This window comes from Topomyia yanbarensis, chromosome 2 (genome assembly GCF_030247195.1).
Source record: "Topomyia yanbarensis strain Yona2022 chromosome 2, ASM3024719v1, whole genome shotgun sequence".
Classification (NCBI taxonomy): Eukaryota; Metazoa; Arthropoda; class Insecta; order Diptera; family Culicidae; genus Topomyia; species Topomyia yanbarensis.
In genome coordinates this window covers 266,557,578-266,577,207 of record NC_080671.1, presented here as the reverse complement: position 1 = coordinate 266,577,207, position 19,630 = coordinate 266,557,578, and the positions used below count along the sequence as shown (strand labels likewise).

Below are 19,630 nucleotides of genomic sequence, written 5' to 3'. Positions count from 1 at the left end.
TATCAAGGACAGGGGAGAGAAAGCGTAGATGGTGACCGGGAGAGAAGAGCAAAACTTGCAACTTTCGCTCAAACGGGAGATCAGCGAAAGATTACCGCCTCAGTCTAGTAGGTCGGATTGGCGGATGGTGTTCTTCGGACCCGCGGGGAATCCTTCAAAAGTCATCGGACCTTGAGTCGCTCTCGCTTCAGTTTCCGTAGTGGTAAGTGCGACGGCGGTTACATAGTTGCAGTCTGGATCTGATCGGTCCCACAAGGCAAGAGAAAGCTTCTAAAACGAGAAATAAAAAGAGAGGGGCTAAATTGGGATATTTGTCGTTTTTATGAAAGTATAAATAAGGGACATATAGGGGAAATCACGATTTGCCAGTATATCTCGGACTGGGACATTGGGTGGTCTACCTCGGGCCCGAAGGGAATCCTTTAACTGAGACCTGGCGTCCAAGTACCCGGCGCATACCCAGACAACGTGCTCGATGTCGTGATAGCCCTCGTCACAAGCGCACAGACTACTCTCCGCAAGCCCAATACGCCGCAGATGCGCATCCAAGGTGTAGTGGTTGGACATAAGTCGGGACATTGCACGAATAAAATCCCGACCCACATCCATCCCCCTGAACCAAGGCTTCGTTGATACCTTTGGGATAATGGAATGTAGCCATCGTCCAAGTTCACCATTGCTCCACGAGGTTTGCCAACTGTTGAGTGTCCTCTGACGACAAATACTAAAAAATTCGTTGAAGCAGATTGGTCTTTCGTATATGTCACCATTTAATGCGCCCACCTTTGCTAATGAGTCGGCCTTTTCATTGCCCGGGATAGAACAATGAGAGGGGACCCAAACAAAGGTAATTTGATAAGATTTTTCAGATAACGTACACAAGGACTCCCGTATCTTCCCCAGGAAATATGGGAATTGCTTTTTGGGCTTCATCGCACGAAGAGCCTCGATGGAGCTGAGGCTGTCCGAAATGATGAAGTAGTGATCTGTGGGCAGAGTGTCGATGATCCCAAGGGTGTACTGAATTGCAGCTAACTCTGCGACGTAAACTGAAGCGGGATCATTGAGCTTGAATGAAGCGGTGATAGTATTGTTGAAGATACCGAAGCCAGTGGACCCATCGAGATTTGATCCGTCAGTGTAGAACATTTTGTCACAGTCGACTTCTCGGAATTTATTATAAAATATATTGGGGATCACTTGCGGGCGTATATGGTCCGGGATTCCACGAATCTCTTCCTTCATGGATGTGTCGAAGAATACAGTAGAATCAGAAGTATCTAGGAAACGAACACGGCTGGGAGTATATGAAGAAGGATTAATGCTCTGTGCCATGTAGTCGAAGTACAAGGCCATAAATCGGGTTTGAGAATTAAGCTCGACGAGCCTCTCGAAGTTTTCAATCACCAACGGGTTCAGAATGTCGCATCGGATGAGCAATCGATATGAGAGTTCCCAAAATCGATTTTTTAGCGGAAGAACGCCCGCCAGCACTTCGAGACTCATCGTATGGGTCGAGTGCATGCAACCCAAGGCAACGCGCAAGCAACGATACTGGATTCTCTCCAGTTTGATGAAGTGTATGTTCGCAGCGGAGCGGAAACAGAAACACCCGTACTCCATCACCGACAATATCGTTGTTTGGTATAACCTGATCAGGTCTCCTGGGTGAGCACCCCACCATGTTCCAGTTATTGTTCGGAGAAAATTGATCCTTTGTTGGCATTTCTGTTTCAGATACCTAATGTGACATCCCCAGGTACCTTTAGAGTCGAACCAGACCCCGAGATATTTAAATGTGAAAACCTGGTTGATCGTTGCACCCATTAATAGAAGCTGGAGTTGCGCCGGCTCACGCTTCCTAGAAAAAACAACCAACTCAGTTTTCTCCGTGGAGAACTCAATACCCAGCTGAAGAGCCCAAGCAGACAAATTGTCCAAGGTATTTTGTAATGGTCCTTGCAAGTCGGCAGCTTTGGGCCCTGTAACAGAGACCACGCCGTCGTCTGCAAGTTGCCTTAGCGTGCATGAATTGGCAAGACAATCGTCAATGTCATTCACGTAGAAATTGTAGAGCAGGGGACTTAGACATGAGCCCTGGGGAAGACCCATGTAGCTAAATCGCGATGTTGTTAAATCGCCATGCGAAAAGTGCATGTGCTTTTCACACAACAGGTTTAGCAAAAAGTTATTTAAAATTGGCGAAAGACCATGCTGGTGCAGCTTCTCTGACAGAATGTTGATAGAAACTGAGTCAAAAGCCCCCTTAATATCCAAGAAGACTGATGCCATCTGCTCTTTGTTAGCATAGGCTATTTGGATTTCTGTAGAAAGCAACGCAAGGCAATCGTTCGTCCCTTTGCCTTTGCGGAAGCCAAATTGTGTATCTGACAGTAAGCCATTTGCTTCAACCCAATTGTCGAGGCGAAACAAGATCATTTTCTCGAACAACTTCCGAATACAGGACAGCATTGCAATCGGCCGATATGAGTTGTGGTCGGAGGCTGGTTTTCCTGGTTTTTGGATGGCGATGACCTTCACTTGCCTCCAGTCATGAGGGACAATGTTACCCTCAAGAAACTTGTTAAATAAATTCAACAAGCGCCTTTTTGCAGTGTCAGGTAGATTCTTCAGCAAGTTGAATTTGATTCTGTCTAACCCTGGGGCGTTATTGTTGCATGATAAGAGAGCAAGTGAAAACTCCACCATCGAAAACGGTGTTTCGTTCGCGGTATCGTGAGGAGACGCGGCGCGGTACGTTTTCTGTACCGGGACAGAGTCCGGACAGATCTTCTTGGCGAAAGCAAATATCCAACGGTTTGAATATTCCACGTTCTCGTTGGTACTATTACGGTTACGCATACGTCGAGCCGTACCCCAAAGAGTGCTCATCGCTGTTTCTCTCGTTAACCCGTCGACGAACCGGCGCCAATAACTACGTTTTTTGGCTTTCATTAGACTCTTCATTCGCCTTTCTAACGACGCGTACTGTAGATAGCTAGCGGGTAACCCGTCTTCCCGGAAGGCCTTATATGCAGTGGACTTTTCCGCGTACAGCTCTGAGCACTCTTTATCCCACCACAGGGTGGGAGACCGTCCATGGGTATTCGCGCTGGGTACTGGTTTAGTCTGAGCTTGATTCGCACTGTCGAGAATCAAGCCAGCCAAAAACCTGTACTCTTCCTCCGGAGGAAGTTCTTGAGTGGATTCGATTTTAACGGATATCGCGGTCGCGTAACTCTTCCAATCAATGTTCCGTGTGAGGTCATACGATACATTGATTGTTTCCGATGGTCTTGAACCGTTAGCAATTGAAATCACGATAGGCAAATGGTCGCTACCGTGGGGATCAGGGATCACCTTCCACATGCAATCTAACTGTAGCGAAGTCGAGCATAGAGATAAATCCAACGCGCTTGCGCGTGCTGGTGGTGTAGGAATCCGCGTCATTTCTCCCGTGTTTAAGATGGTCATGTTGAAATTATCGCAAAGATCTTGGATTAATGTTGATCTATTATCATCATGAAGGCAGCCCCATACCGTACCGTGCGAGTTAAAGTCTCCCAGAACTAGCCGCGGTGCCGGTAAGGATTCCGTGATATTACAAAGCGTTCGGTGCCCTATCGAGGCTCTAGGAGGAATGTAGATGGAAGCAATGCAAAGGTCTTTACCTTTGATTAAAACTTGACAAGCGACAATTTCAATGCCTGGTGTCGAAGGGAGGTTAATTCGGTTGAAAGAATAGCACTTTTTGATCCCCAAAAGTACTCCTCCATAGGGGTTTTCTCGATCCAGACGAATTATATTAAAGTCGTGGAAGTTGAGATTTATATCGGAAGTTAACCAAGTTTCACATAATGCGAAAGCATCACATTTTAAACTATTTAGTAAAAATTTAAAGGAATCGATTTTCGGGAGGATACTTCTGCTGTTCCACTGTAGAACAGTGATCGGATCGGTGACCTCGTTCGATGACTTAGCCATCGAAGGATACGATCGCTGCAAGGAGGGGCCATTTAGTAGTCAACTGCTTCAAAAATGTTTGCACTATAGGGAGAAAACGTATCAGAAGGCTTTTAAGAGGATCAGTAACATTGAAAGCTGTGAAAATTAAGTCCACTATGTCAGAAAATTTCATTAGTCCGCTACTGGACTGAGTATCTGTTTGAAAAAAGGGGACACTTGGGGTTTTTGGTGTCCCTGGAAGTGGTGGGTACTCCTTGTTAGAATTAATATTTCCAAGTCCTGGAGCAAATTGCTTCGGCTTTTGTGCATCACTTCCGTTGGATTTATTGATTGCGGTTGGCGCACTCTGAGTGGACGACACCTTGGCACCCTTACGAGGCAATGTAGGGGAGGCTGGATTTCTCCTCTTCCTGGATTCCCCTGGGTTAACCAATGATGTTCCCTCTTGTGGGTCGTCAGATTCTTGCTCAACGCCAGCCAAAAGAGCAAAGGAATTTTCGGAAGCGACAGATGGCGAAGCATTCTTTAGCATTTCTGCATAAGAGTGCCTCGAGCGATCCTTAAGGGAGCGCTTAATTTTATCCCCGCGCTGCTTGTACGCCGGGCATGACTTAAGAGCATGCGGAGGGCCCCCGCAGTAAATACACTTCTCAGTTTCTCCACCGCAAGCGTCATCCTCATGCTCTCCCTCGCATTTGCCGCACCGTTTTTTATTGCCACAATAAGTGGCTGTGTGGCCCAGTTGCTTGCAATTGCTGCAGTTCATTACCCGCGGTACAAATAGGCGAACAGGTAGGCGAACCTTATCCAGGAGGACATAGTTGGGAAGAGCAGATCCGGAGAAAGTCACCCGAATCGAGTCTGACGGAGAATAAGTTGTCTTATCATCTTCAGTTTTTGCGGAATACAATTGCTTGCATTCCAGAATTTTCACCTTTTGAAGTGAAGGGTCCTTAAAGCAGCCAACCCCGTACTTCAACAGGTCTTCGCACTTTAGACCCGGTTCGGCGACGACCCCATCGATCTCCACAACTCTACAAGGCACATACACTTTGAATTGCTTCGTAAAACGCTCGCTGCGAGCAATCTGGTTTGCCTGGTCGAGGTCATTTACTATAACGCGTATCTTATTAGCTCGAACACGTGTTATCTGAGCCACGGACGGGTAGTTGGCAGTCAGCTCCCGTGAGATTTCTAGAATATTGGGCGATTTCGTGTTGGGCCGGAAATACACCACCCAGGGTCCAGTCGAACTGGCTGGGTATGTTTTAATACGGGGAGGACTGGGGGAATCAGGGGAGGGAGTAATTTCGGGTTTATCCGGTATATCCATGGGAATATCATTCCCATCCAATGTTACTTCGCCCTCGGCCATTTAGGCACGAGGATAACACGTGGTGTAAACGAGAGATGAAACTTATATTCAGGGGAAAGGGCAGAAGTAGAGACCGATCGGGGAAAGGGAAATGAAAGAAAAAAATACTTAGCTTATATAGCGGCGATTCCGGCTATTCTGGTATTCACTTCACCAGCCTGGGCACCGGCGAACAAAGACTGCCTCGAACAATGTTGACCTTCACTGACAATTTATTCTTGTTCACTTTATGCACAGCACCAGAAAACGAACTGCTTCGATCGAGAGCTCGGAGAGTTATGATAAATTTAGTTGATTAATAATTAGAATCATTACAAAAATCACCAAAAACGCAAATTTTGAGTTATTTTACTAGTAAAAAGTCATGTAGTACACTTAACTAAAAGATATCTGCACATACAACGAAAGGAAATTTTCTCAGCTTTCCAATGAAGCCCTGATAATAGCGATATAAAGCATATTTTTTAGATTTGAGTCTTTTAAGAACTTGCAGGTCATTTACAGGAAAAGTTTTGAAGTCAAATTACAAGGAAACGAGAAGAGATAGGGATATTATGTTCAAGAACAAATTATGAATCGTCCTCAAACCCAACTTTTGGATAATAGATATTGCTATAATCATAATTCATTATTTTGAGAAAATTAACAAAAAACTCATCAAAAACACTAATTTTTGACTATTTTACGACTAAAAGGTAATTAAAACTAATTACCTGAAAGATATGAGAACATGATTCAATAGAAAATTTTTTCACCTGTCCAATGGCACTAAAAGATTTAAAATACGAGGTATACTTTTTAAGTTATAGGTGTTTTAAGATAAACAAGTTTATTACAGAAAAAGTTTAATAACTCTGTAACGGTTGAGATTTGATGGTATGTGTAGAACGATTTTTTCCTCCAAATATAGCAGTAAATCACTCCTCGAGAGATTCTTAATCATGAACCAAACACCCTATATATATATATATATATATATATATATATATATATATATATATATATATATATATATATATATATATATATATATATATATATATATATTATATATATATATATATATATATATATATATATATATATATATATATATATATATATATATATATATATATATATATATATATATATATATATATATATATATATATACATATATATATATATAGGGTGTTTGGTTCATGATTAAGAATCTCTCGAGGAGTGATTTACTGCTATATTTGGAGGAAAAAATCGTTCTACACATACCATCAAATCTCAACCGTTACAGAGTTATTAAACTTTTTCTGTAATAAACTTGTTTATCTTAAAACACCTATAACTTAAAAAGTATACCTCGTATTTTAAATCTTTTAGTGCCATTGGACAGGTGAAAAAATTTTCTATTGAATCATGTTCTCATATCTTTCAGGTAATTAGTTTTAATTACCTTTTAGTCGTAAAATAGTCAAAAATTAGTGTTTTTGATGAGGTTTTTGTTAATTTTCTCAAAATAATGAATTATGATTATAGCAATATCTATTATCCAAAAGTTGGGTTTGAGGACGATTCATAATTTGTTCTTGAACATAATATCCCTATCTCTTCTCGTTTCCTTGTAATTTGACTTCAAAACTTTTCCTGTAAATGACCTGCAAGTTCTTAAAAGACTCAAATCTAAAAAATATGCTTTATATCGCTATTATCAGGGCTTCATTGGAAAGCTGAGAAAATTTCCTTTCGTTGTATGTGCAGATATCTTTTAGTTAAGTGTACTACATGACTTTTTACTAGTAAAATAACTCAAAATTTGCGTTTTTTGGTGATTTTTGTAATTATTCTAATTATTAATCAACTAAATTTATCATCACTATTGTTCATACGTCTCCCAACCTTTGAACGGAACGGATCGTTATATTTCACAGTGGTGTTCGGTGTGTAAATTTCAGTGATTCAAGGTCATCCTTTGTTCGTTCGTTAGCTGCCATTCTGCTGGTGCCGGCAGTAAATCCAGTACATTGTTTTCGCTGGTGCGGAACAATCGACGTTGTTTGCAGATAAGTTTTGCTTTATTTTTTTTCCTCGTTTGCTTTCTTTCCTTTTCCCTACTTTTACTCTACCTTGTAATCAAATAATAAGACACATTCCCGTTTATATAACGCTCTGCCCTCGTGCTTAAATGGCCGAGGGCGAAATACCATCTGATGTAATCATGGAAGTCCCTGATCCCCCTAATACTCGCATTGCTCCCCGTATAAAGCAGTACCCAGAAGGTTCCTCTGGGCCATGGGTGGTATATTTTCGGACCAGAGAGAAACCGGTTAATATATTAAAACTTTCTCGGGATCTGACTGCTAATTACCCGGCCGTAACTCAGATAACACGTGTTCGGGCAAACAAGATACGTGTTCTAGTGAGTGATCTCGGCCAGGCAAACGCGATTGCTTGCTGTGAGCGCTTTACACGGGAATTTAAAGCGTACGTGCCTTGTGTGGCCTGTGAAATCGATGGGGTAGTGTCCGAACCGGGCCTGAAATGCGAAGAACTGTTGGAGCACGGGGTTGGCTGCTTTAAGGACCCCTCACTTGAACAGATTAAGATCTTGGAATGCAAACAATTGTATACCGCAAACATCGAGGGAGGTAAGACTACCTACTCTCTATCAGGCTCGATTCGGGTGACATTCGCCGGGTCCTCTCTTCCCACCTACATCCTCCTTGACAAGGTTCGCCTACCAGTTCGCCTGTTCGTACCGCGGGTCATGAACTGCAGCAATTGCAAGCAGTTGGGTCACACAGCCACATATTGTGGAAATAAGAAACGATGCGGCAAATGCGAAGGAGAGCATGAGGATGACTCTTGTGACAAAGAAACTGAAAAGTGTATTTGCTGCGGGGGCCCTTCACATGCTCTTAAATCATGTCCTGCGTACAAGCAGCGCGGGGATAAAATTAAGCGCTCCCTTAAGGAACGCTCAAGGCGTTCTTATGCAGAAATGCTAAAGAATGCTTCGCCATCTGTCCTGTCCGAAAATCCCTATGCTGGTTTGGCTAACGTTGAGCAAGAATCTGACGACCCACGAGAGGGAACATCTTTGGTTAACCCAGGGGAATCCAGGAAGAGGAGAAATCCAGCCTCCCCTACATTGCCTCGTAAGGGTGCCAAGGTGTCGTCCACTCAGAGTGCGCCATCTACAACCAATAAATCCAACGGAAGTGATGCACAAAAGCCGAAGCAATTTGCTCCAGGACTTGGAAATATTAATTCTAACAAGGAGTACCCACCACTTCCAGGGACATCCAAAACCCCAAGTGTCCCCTTTTTTCAAACAGATACTCAGTCCAGTAGCGGACTAATGAAATTTTCTGACATAGTGGACTTAATTTTCACAGCTTTCAATGTTACTGATCCTCTTAAAAGCCTTCTGATACGTTTTCTCCCTATAGTGCAAACATTTTTGAAGCAGTTGACTACTAAATGGCCCCTCCTTGCAGCGATCGTATCCTTCGATGGCTAAGTCATCGAACGAGGTCACCGATTCGATCACTGTTCTACAGTGGAACAGCAGAAGTATCCTCCCGAAAATCGATTCCTTTAAATTTTTACTAAATAGTTTAAAATGTGATGCTTTCGCATTATGTGAAACTTGGTTAACTTCCGATATAAATCTCAACTTCCACGATTTTAATATAATTCGTCTGGATCGAGAAAACCCCTATGAAGGAGTACTTTTGGGGATCAAAAAGTGCTATTCTTTCAACCGAATTAACCTCCCTTCGACACCAGGCATTGAAATTGTCGCTTGTCAAGTTTTAATCAAAGGTAAAGACCTTTGCATTGCTTCCATCTACATTCCTCCTAGAGCCTCGGTAGGGCACCGAACGCTTTGTAATATCACGGAATCCTTACCGGCACCGCGGCTAGTTCTGGGAGACTTTAACTCGCACGGTACGGTATGGGGCTGTCTTCATGATGATAATAGATCAACATTAATCCAAGATCTTTGCGATAATTTCAACATGACCATCTTAAACACGGGAGAAATGACGCGGATTCCTACACCACCAGCACGCGCAAGCGCGTTGGATTTGTCGCTTTGCTCGACATCGCTACAGTTAGATTGCATGTGGAAGGTGATCCCTGATCCCCACGGTAGCGATCATTTGCCTATCGTGATTTCAATTGCTAACGGTCCAAGACCATCGGAAACAATCAATGTCTCATATGACCTCACACGGAACATTGATTGGAAGAGTTACGCGACCGCGATATCCGTTAAAATCGAATCCACTCAAGAACTTCCTCCGGAGGAAGAGTACAGGTTTTTGGCTGGCTTGATTCTCGACAGTGCGAATCAAGCTCAGACTAAACCAGTACCCAGCGCGAATACCCATGGACGGTCTCCCACCCTGTGGTGGGATAAAGAGTGCTCAGAGCTGTACGCGGAAAAGTCCACTGCATATAAGGCCTTCCGGGAAGACGGGTTACCCGCTAGCTCTCAACAGTACGCGTCGTTAGAAAGGCGAATGAAGAGTCTAATGAAAGCCAAAAAACGCAGTTATTGGCGCCGGTTCGTCGACGGGTTAACGAGAGAAACAGCGATGAGCACTCTTTGGGGTACGGCTCGACGTATGCGTAACCGTAATAGTACCAACGAGAACGTGGAATATTCAAACCGTTGGATATTCGCTTTCGCCAAGAAGATCTGTCCGGACTCTGTCCCGGTACAGAAAACGTACCGCGCCGCGTCTCCTCACGATACCGCGAACGAAACACCGTTTTCGATGGTGGAGTTCTCACTTGCTCTCTTATCGTGCAACAATAACGCCCCAGGGTTAGACAGAATCAAATTCAACTTGCTGAAGAATCTGCCTGACACTGCAAAAAGGCGCTTGTTGAGTTTATTTAACAAGTTTCTTGAGGGTAACATTGTCCCTTATGAATGGAGGCAAGTGAAGGTCATCGCCATCCAAAAACCAGGAAAACCAGCCTCCGACCACAACTCGTATCGGCCGATTGCAATGCTGTCCTGTATTCGGAAGTTATTCGAGAAAATGATCTTGTTTCGCCTCGACAATTGGGTTGAAGCAAATGGCTTACTGTCAGATACACAATTTGGCTTCCGCAAAGGCAAAGGGACGAACGATTGCCTCGCGTTGCTTTCTACAGAAATCCAAATGGCCTATGCTAACAAAGAGCAGATGGCATCAGTCTTCTTGGATATTAAGGGGGCTTTTGACTCAGTTTCTATCAACATTCTCTCAGAGAAGCTGCACCAGCATGGTCTTTCGCCAATTTTAAATAACTTTTTGCTAAACCTGTTGTCTGAAAAGCACATGCACTTTTCGCATGGCGATTTAACAACATCGCGATTTAGCTACATGGGTCTTCCCCAGGGCTCATGTCTAAGTCCCCTGCTCTACAATTTCTACGTGAATGACATTGACGATTGTCTTGCCAATTCATGCACGCTAAGGCAACTTGCAGACGACGGGGTGGTCTCTGTTACAGGGCCCAAAGCTGCCGACTTGCAAGGACCATTACAAAATACCTTGGACAATTTGTCTGCTTGGGCTCTTCAGCTGGGTATTGAGTTCTCCACGGAGAAAACTGAGTTGGTTGTTTTTTCTAGGAAGCGTGAGCCGGCGCAACTCCAGCTTTTATTAATGGGTGCAACGATCAACCAGGTTTTCACATTTAAATATCTCGGGGTCTGGTTCGACTCTAAAGGTACCTGGGGATGTCACATTAGGTATCTGAAACAGAAATGCCAACAAAGGATCAATTTTCTCCGAACAATAACTGGAACATGGTGGGGTGCTCACCCAGGAGACCTGATCAGGTTGTACCAAACAACGATATTGTCGGTGATGGAGTACGGGTGTTTCTATTTCCGCTCCGCTGCGAGCATACACTTCATCAAACTGGAGAGAATCCAGTATCGTTGCTTGCGCATTGCCTTGGGTTGCATGCACTCGACCCATACGATGAGTCTCGAAGTGCTGGCGGGCGTTCTTCCGCTAAAAAATCGATTTTGGGAACTCTCATATCGATTGCTCATCCGATGCGACATTCTGAACCCATTGGTAATTGAAAACTTCGAGAGGCTCGTCGAGCTTAATTCTCAAACCCGTTTTATGTCCTTGTACTTCGACTACATGGCACAGAGCATCAATCCTTCTTCGTACAATCCCAACCGTGTCCGTTTCCTAGATACTTCTGATTCTACTGTATTCTTTGACACATCCATGAAGGAAGAGATTCGTGGAATCCCGGACCATATACGCCCGCAGGTGATCCCCAATATATTTTATAATAAATTCCGAGAAGTCGACTGCGACAAAATGTTTTACACTGACGGATCAAATCTCGATGGGTCCACTGGCTTCGGTATCTTCAACAATACTATCACCGCTTCATTCAAGCTCAATGATCCCGCTTCAGTTTACGTCGCAGAGTTAGCTGCAATTCAGTACACCCTTGGGATCATCGACACTCTGCCCACAGATCACTACTTCATCGTTTCGGACAGTCTCAGCTCTATCGAGGCTCTTCGTGCGGTGAAGCCTAAAAAGCAACTCCCGTATTTTCTGGGGATGATACAGGAGTCCTTGTGTACGTTATCTGAAAAATCTTATCAGATTACCTTTGTTTGGGTCCCCTCTCATTGTTCTATCCCGGGCAATGAAAAGGCCGACTCATTAGCAAAGGCGGGCGCATTAAATGGTGACATATACAAAAGACCAATCTGCTTCAACGAATTTTTTAGTATTTGTCGTCAGAGGACGCTCAACAGTTGGCAAACCTCGTGGAGCAACGGGGAACTTGGACGATGGCTACATTCGATTATCCCAAAGGTATCAACGAAGCCTTGGTTCGGGGGGATGGATGTGGGTCGGGATTTTATTCGCGTAATGTCCCGACTTATGTCCAATCACTACACCATGGATGCGCATTTGCGGCGTATTGGGCTTGCGAAAAGTAGTCTGTGCGCTTGTGACGAGGGCTATCACGACATCGAACACGTTGTCTGGGTATGCGCCGGGTATTGTGACGCCAGGTCTCAGTTAAAGGAATCCCTTCGGGCCCGAGGTAGACCACCCAATGTACCAGTCCGAGATATGCTGGCAACTCGTGATTTCCCCTATATGTCCCTGATTTATACCTTCATAAAAACGATAAATATCCCAATTTAGCCCCTCTCTTTTATTTCTCGTTTTTAGAGTTTCCTCCTGCCTTGTGGAACCGATCAGCTCCAGAGTGCCACTATGTAACCGCCGTCGCCCTTACCACTACGCCTGCATAGAAGGAAACTGAAGCGAGAGCGACTCGAGGTCCGATGACTTTTGAAGGATTCCCCGCGGGTCCGAAGAATACCATCCGCCAATCCGGTACTCGACGACTTACTAGACTGAGGCGTAAATTTATTTCGCTGATCCCCCTCCCCCCTTCGAGCGAAAGTTGCAAATTTTGCTCTTCTTTCCCTGTCTCTCCCCTGTCCTTGATACAACTGCTGCTACACTGATGCGGAAATAAGCCACCCTCTGAATATCTTGACCAAGCATAAGTTTTAGTTAAAAAATTCAAATTAGTATTCTGTATTCCTAGTTTTAAGATAGCTATAATTTTTACTCTTTATTGAAACTCTTGTCCTCCATTTTGTAAATAGAATTGAATCCCTAGTTTTAAAATTTCTGTGAAACTTCTCATAAATATTTGTTCCCCCTTTTGTGTACTAAACTATATTGTTAGTTTTAAGATAACCGTAAAATATTTCGTAAAATACTATTACTCCCTCTCTTGTATATCAAAGTGAATCCCTTGTTTTAATTTTTTTCATAAAAAAATCTTTTGGCCCTCTCTTGTATATTGAATCTTATTTCTAGTCTTAAGATAGCTGTAAACTTTTTTTTTCCTTTGTAAAAAAAATATTTCAACATTGTAACCTCCTAGTTTTAAGATATCCAAAATGTAAAAACAGAAGCATTTGGCACCGCCAAGCTAACGCATTTGTGCCTATCAAATAAACGAAATGAATAAAAAAAAATCACTATTGTTCATTTGGTGCCCCTTAATATTCTCTACAACTTATTTGACACTTTATCCCTTTCGCTTTTCATTTCGCTGCAATTTAATAGCTAACACAGCATGACCTTATCACAAATGCAGTGGGTTCGAAATCATTGTTTTTGCATATGAAACGAGAAGATAAAAACGATTTTGCTTCGAAACTAAAAGAGATAATTGAATGGAGTCAAAGAAGAATTGTAGAACTTGCTGAGATGCATTAATTTTATGATAATAATGGTGAAGTTTATTATTTATTATTTTAAGAAAATAACGAAAATTCTAATAATAACACTAACTTTTAATTAATTAACTTCTAACAGAATACTAATTTCACATAACTAAAAGGTATTAATACATTTTTCTCTGCAAAATTTTCCTGGCTTTCGAATAAAAATAAGAAAAGGTACAATAAGTGCCATACTTTTTCAATAAGAGCTAGTATTAGTGAAAATGTGATGAAAACATCCAAGTTCAATAACCCAAACACATGAAAACATGACAAGATAAGTATATCATGTCAAAGAACAAATTATACAACTTTTCAAGACTAACAATTTGAATTATTATAATAGTGATGTTAACTATTAAGATTTTCGCGACGTGATCGAAAAATCGATCAAATTTGATAAATTTTAAATAAATTACTTTGAAAAGATTACTTAACCTCATTAGCTGAAACATTTGAGGACATTTTTCAGTGGAAAATTTTCTCACCTATCCAATGAATCTACAAGATTTGAAATACAAAGTATATTTTTTGAGTTAGAGCTATTTTAAGACAACTAAGTTTTTAACACAAAAAGTTCAATAACTTAGTAACGGTTGAGAATTCATGGTATGTGTAGAACGATTTTTTGCTCCAAAATATGACAGTAAATCACCCCTCGAGAGATTCTTACTTATGAACCAAACACCCTATATATATATATATATATATATATATATATATATATATATATATATATATATATATATATATATATATATATATATATATATATATATATATATATATATATATATATATATATATATATATATATATATATATATATATATATATATATATATATATATATATATATATATATATATATATATATATATATATATATATATATATATATATATATATATATATATATATATATATATATATATATATATATATATATATATATATATATATATATATATATATATATATATATATATATATATATATATATATATATATATATATATATATATACAGGGTGTTTGGTTCATGGTTAAGAATCTCTCGGGGGGTGATAGACTGCCATATTTGGAGAAAAAAATTGTTCTACACATACCATCAAATCTCAACCGTTACAGAGTTATTTGAACTTTTTGTGTAAAAAACTTATTTGTCTTAAAATACCTCTAACTTTAAAAGTATACTTTGTATTTTAAATGTTTTAGTTCCATTCGAAAGGTGAGAAAATTTCGCATTGAGTGATGCCCTCACATGTTTCAGCTAATGAGTTTAAGTAGCATTTACAAAGTAATTTATTGAAAATTAAACAATTTTAAACGATTTTTCGTTCATTTCTTGAAAATCCTAATAGTTAACCTCATCATTTTAATAATTCAGATTGTTAGCCTTGATGAGCTGCTTAATTCGTTCTTTGACATGATACACTTACCTTTTATTTTCATGATTTTGGGTTATTCAACTTGGATATTTATATCTCATTTTCACTAGTACCAGCTCTAATTGAAAAATTATGGCACTTATTGTACTTTTTTTCTTTTTATTCGAAAGCCAGGAAAAGTTTACAGTGAAAAATGTATTAATAACTTTCAGTTAAGTTAATTTAGTATTGTTTTAAAAGTAAATTAGTTTAAAGTTAGTGCTATTATTAGCATTTTCGTTAATTTTCTTAAAATAGTAAATAATAAACATCACCATTATTATCATGGAAATAATGCATCTCAGCAAGTTCTACAGTTCTTTCTTTGACTCCATTCAATTATCTCTTTTGGTTTCGACGCAAAATCGTTTTAATCACATCGTTTCATATGCAAAAATATCGAGTTCGAACCCACTACATTTGTGGCGTGCTCTTACTGCGTTAACTATTAAATAGCAGCAAAATGAAAAGAGATATAGACAAAATGTCAAATAAAAAGTTATAGAGAACATTAAGGGGCATCAAATGAACAATAGTAACGATAAATTTTGTTGATAAATAATTAGAATAATTAAAAAACTCTCCAAAAAACACAAATTTTGAGTTATTTCTTTAGTAAAAAATAATTTAGTACACTTAACTAAAAGATATTTGTACATACACTGATAGGACATTTTCTCAGCTTTCCAATGAAATCTTGTAAATAACGATATAAAGCATATTTTTTAGATTAGAGTCTTTTAAGCACTTGCAAGTCGGTTACAGGAAAAGTATAGTAATGAAATTACAAAGAAATGAGAAGAGATAGAAATATGACGTCCAAGAACAAATTATGAATCGTCCTAAAACCCAACTTTTGGATAATGGATATTGCTATAATCATACTTCATTATTTCGAGAAAATTAGCAAAAACCTCCTCAAAAACACCAACTTTTAACTACTTTACAGCTAAAAGGTAATTAGAACTAATTACTTAAAAGATATGAGAACACTATTCAATAGGAAATTTTCTCACCTTTCAAATTGAACTGAAATATTTAAAATACAAAGTATACTTTTAAAGTTAGAGGTATTTTAAGAAAAATAAGTTTTTTACACAAAAATATATATTTTACACAAATATATATATATATATATATATATATATATATATATATATATATATATATATATATATATATATATATATATATATATATATATATATATATATATATATATATATATATATATATATATATATATATATATATATATATATATATATATATATATATATATATATATATATATATATATATATATACTCCGAGACCAGGAGTTACTTGCTTCGGCTTGGTTGCAACACTTCCAAGAGATGTCACTTTCGGAGACCCGTCTAGGGACACCTTCTGGCCTTTACAAGGAACTTTAGGAGAGGAAATGTTCCTCCTCTTCCTATAACTTCTAGGCACCCTAGAGATGTTCCCTTTTGTGGGTCATCAGTCTCGCCCTTGTTAGGAGGCAAGTGAGCATAGATGTTTGTTGAGGTTAGTGGTATAGCTTTCTTTAGCATTTCTGCGAAAGAACGAGTTAAAAACTTATTATATAATTTTAAATTTTAAAAAATTTATTCACTACTAGCTTATTTGATAGTCTCACTGGAACTGCACAATAATGTTCCCTAACGGCCTATATATAACTTCAGCCAGGCGATGCAACCAGCTGCGCTTCTCAGAACACCTGTTGTTGTTACTGTTTTCCTTAGAGCGCGCATGTTGTCGTCTAGCCCTGCTTCCAGTTAATTATCACATGTTGTCGTCTGGGAACGATGCGTGTGAACCAGCTAACTCCTCCCTTCTTAAATAACTTTGCCATCAAAGTTTTTAATGCTTCTTTCTGATACCGGCATATTGATGTACTGATTGAGTTCCTTGAATCTTTCGATAGACAAATCTGGAAATGGTGAATTTGGAAGAGTCTCTGAAGTGGAGAAATTCGATGAAACTTTTGGAGTAGGTATCTCAATTGGGGCGGATGGTGATACATTGACATCTACGGTTGTTTTATTATATCTACATGATAGTATGTACACAGTAATAATTGCCATAGAAATAACGAATATTCCAATACTAAATGATCCTATTATGTTAAGTTTCCATTTGAAGGAATCATTTTGTAAATAGACATGTTGTAGTATCTTTCTATGCTTCAATGTCAAGTTTCCCAAAAATTCTGGTGGTGGTATATCCACTAAATTTGTTTCGAAGACAGTTAATCCAGTAGTTGGTCTGTATGATTTACTACTAACTTCCATTACCAAATTGGTATAGCGACTGTTATCTGATTCTAGTTCACATTTTTCGAACTGGATTAGATATGATCCATTCAGTTGTTGAGTGACATTGCTGCAATTAGATTTAAGTGTCACATTCACATTATTTAACGGTATCCAGTCATCATTAATTCTTTTGATGATTCCTTTTGAATAATTTTTCTCGTAAGAACAGTTGGCATGCTTGATCCGTACCAAATTAGAAATACATTCATTCGGGGATTTTAAATTATTAGATTCGCAAATATAATTGTCGAGTTCATTTGCGCATTTTTCGGTTGATTCGTAGATATGCGTTCCATTGGTAAGAATATAATTGGATCTAACCAGCACTTGTTTTTGATTTTGGACAACTGAATCAATATATTCGTAATCGTAGGTCTGCTCAGATAGTTGGGGGACTTTAATCATATATATAACATGAGTTGAGTTCATTGAAACCTGAGCATTTGATTTTGATAATAATTGCTCGAACGATTTTACAGTAATTTTATGCTCTTCCAAATATTTTCTGATCTTTTCAAAATCCTTAGTATTTAAAATTCTGCTGCTTGGTATTCCATGTTTAGCTAATAAGATAGCATCTTCAATCATCTCAATATAACGTTGGACGGTATCGATGTTTAATATGGCAGTAAGAAGGTTTATTTCGATGACATGCTGTTGTTGAGATTTGTTATCCAATTCCAAAAGATGATTTACAAGCTGCATTGTATGTTGTATTCTGGAATTGATGGCTGCATTGATGAGAACATGTCGATTATTTTCTTCAATAACATTATTCATTGTACTATTTATAATTAGTAAATCTTCCGCATCTGGCGTACCTGCTATCCATTTTAAAGCAGTACCGATACTGTTCCATCGTTTAAAACGTTTTTCTTCAGGACAAATTTTTAAATAGGTTTGATACAGGAAATAATGTTTAGTTTGCAATAATTTATATAATGGGCTATTGATTGTTTTGTTGTTCAAAAATATGGAAAAGGTATCTATTATTGATTTAAAACGTTGGATTTCAATTGGATTTATAATCCTTATATATCCTAAATTGATTGTTGCTTGTCCTAGTGGTACAATGGCTATTGGATTTCTATTTAAATCATGAATTTTGATAGCAGCTTGTGCTATTGAGACGAACAATCTGAAATGTAATAAAAAGTTAATCAGTTTTGAACAATTTTCTTAAATTTGATTTATGTATTTTTCTTCCATTTGTATCTATGATAAAAGTTCTGTGGTTCTCTCTTATTTGGATTTTTTTATATCGTGGTTCTCTTTTTGAAATTGAATTATCTTTTTCATAGGCGAAACTTGATTCTGGAAAATCAATATACATTGGTTCACTAATCTTATTAACTTTTTGCCTTTCTCATATAGAAAGGTTATGCAATCACTCTGAAAAACGCCAACCTAATCCCGGCCCGGAGGGCCGAGTGTCATCTCCCATTCGACTCAGTTCGTCGAGATCGGAAAAAGTCTGTATGTGTGTATGTATGTGTGTGTATGTGTGTGTGTGTATGTATGTGCGTATGTGTCAAATAATGTCACTCATTTTTCTCAGAGATGGCTGGACCGATTTGCCCAAAATTAGTCTCAAATGAAAGGTGCAACCTTCTCATCGGCTGCTATTGAATTTTGGATCGATCGGAATTCTGGTTCCGGAATTACGGGTTTCAGAGTGCGGCCACACAGAAATTTCTCATAAAAACTATAGGAAAAATTAAAAATAGAATTTTTATTTTTGATGCTAAATGTATTCAAGGTGCATAAAACGTCGAAATATGATGCAAACACGAAAAAAATTTGACGAAGATTCACTTTTTTGGATTTTGCACATTTTTGCCTTTCTCATATAGAAAGGTTATGCAATCACTCTGAAAAACGCCAACCTAATCCCGGCCCGGAGGGCCGAGTGTCATCTCCCATTCGACTCAGTTCGTCGAGATCGGAAAAAGTCTGTATGTGTGTGTATGTGTGTATGTATGTGTGTGTGTATGTGTGTGTATGTGTGTGTGTGTGTATGTATGTGCGTATGTGTCAAATAATGTCACTCATTTTTCTCAGAGATGGCTGGATCGATTTGCCCAAACTTAGTCTCAAATGAAAGGTGCAACCTTCCCATCGGCTGCTATTGAATTTTGGATCGATCGGAATTCTGGTTCCGGAATTACGGGTTTCAGAGTGCGGCCACACAGAAATTTCTCATAAAAACTATAGGAAAAATTAAAAACAGAATTTTTATTTTTGATGCTAAATGTATTCAA

General features: G+C 39.0%; 3 protein-coding genes across 12 annotated transcripts in view; all 3 read right to left on the bottom strand.

Annotated features, from left to right (window-relative positions):
- Positions 1-19,630, bottom strand: part of LOC131683134 (uncharacterized) — a 1,279,861-nt gene that overhangs the window by 1,124,531 nt on the left and 135,700 nt on the right. The gene's annotated exons all lie outside the window — the stretch shown is intronic.
- The window catches only part of LOC131683138 (uncharacterized), a 272,485-nt gene that overhangs the window by 236,291 nt on the left and 16,564 nt on the right, over positions 1-19,630 (bottom strand). The gene's annotated exons all lie outside the window — the stretch shown is intronic.
- On the bottom strand, positions 16,689-18,956 carry LOC131683137 (uncharacterized). Its single transcript, XM_058964956.1, has 2 exons — positions 18,191-18,956; positions 16,689-18,100 (listed from the first exon to the last, which is right to left on the bottom strand). The coding sequence occupies exon 2, from the start codon at positions 18,072-18,074 to the stop codon at positions 16,890-16,892; it is 1,185 nt and encodes a 394-aa protein (XP_058820939.1). The 5' UTR covers positions 18,075-18,100; positions 18,191-18,956; the 3' UTR covers positions 16,689-16,889.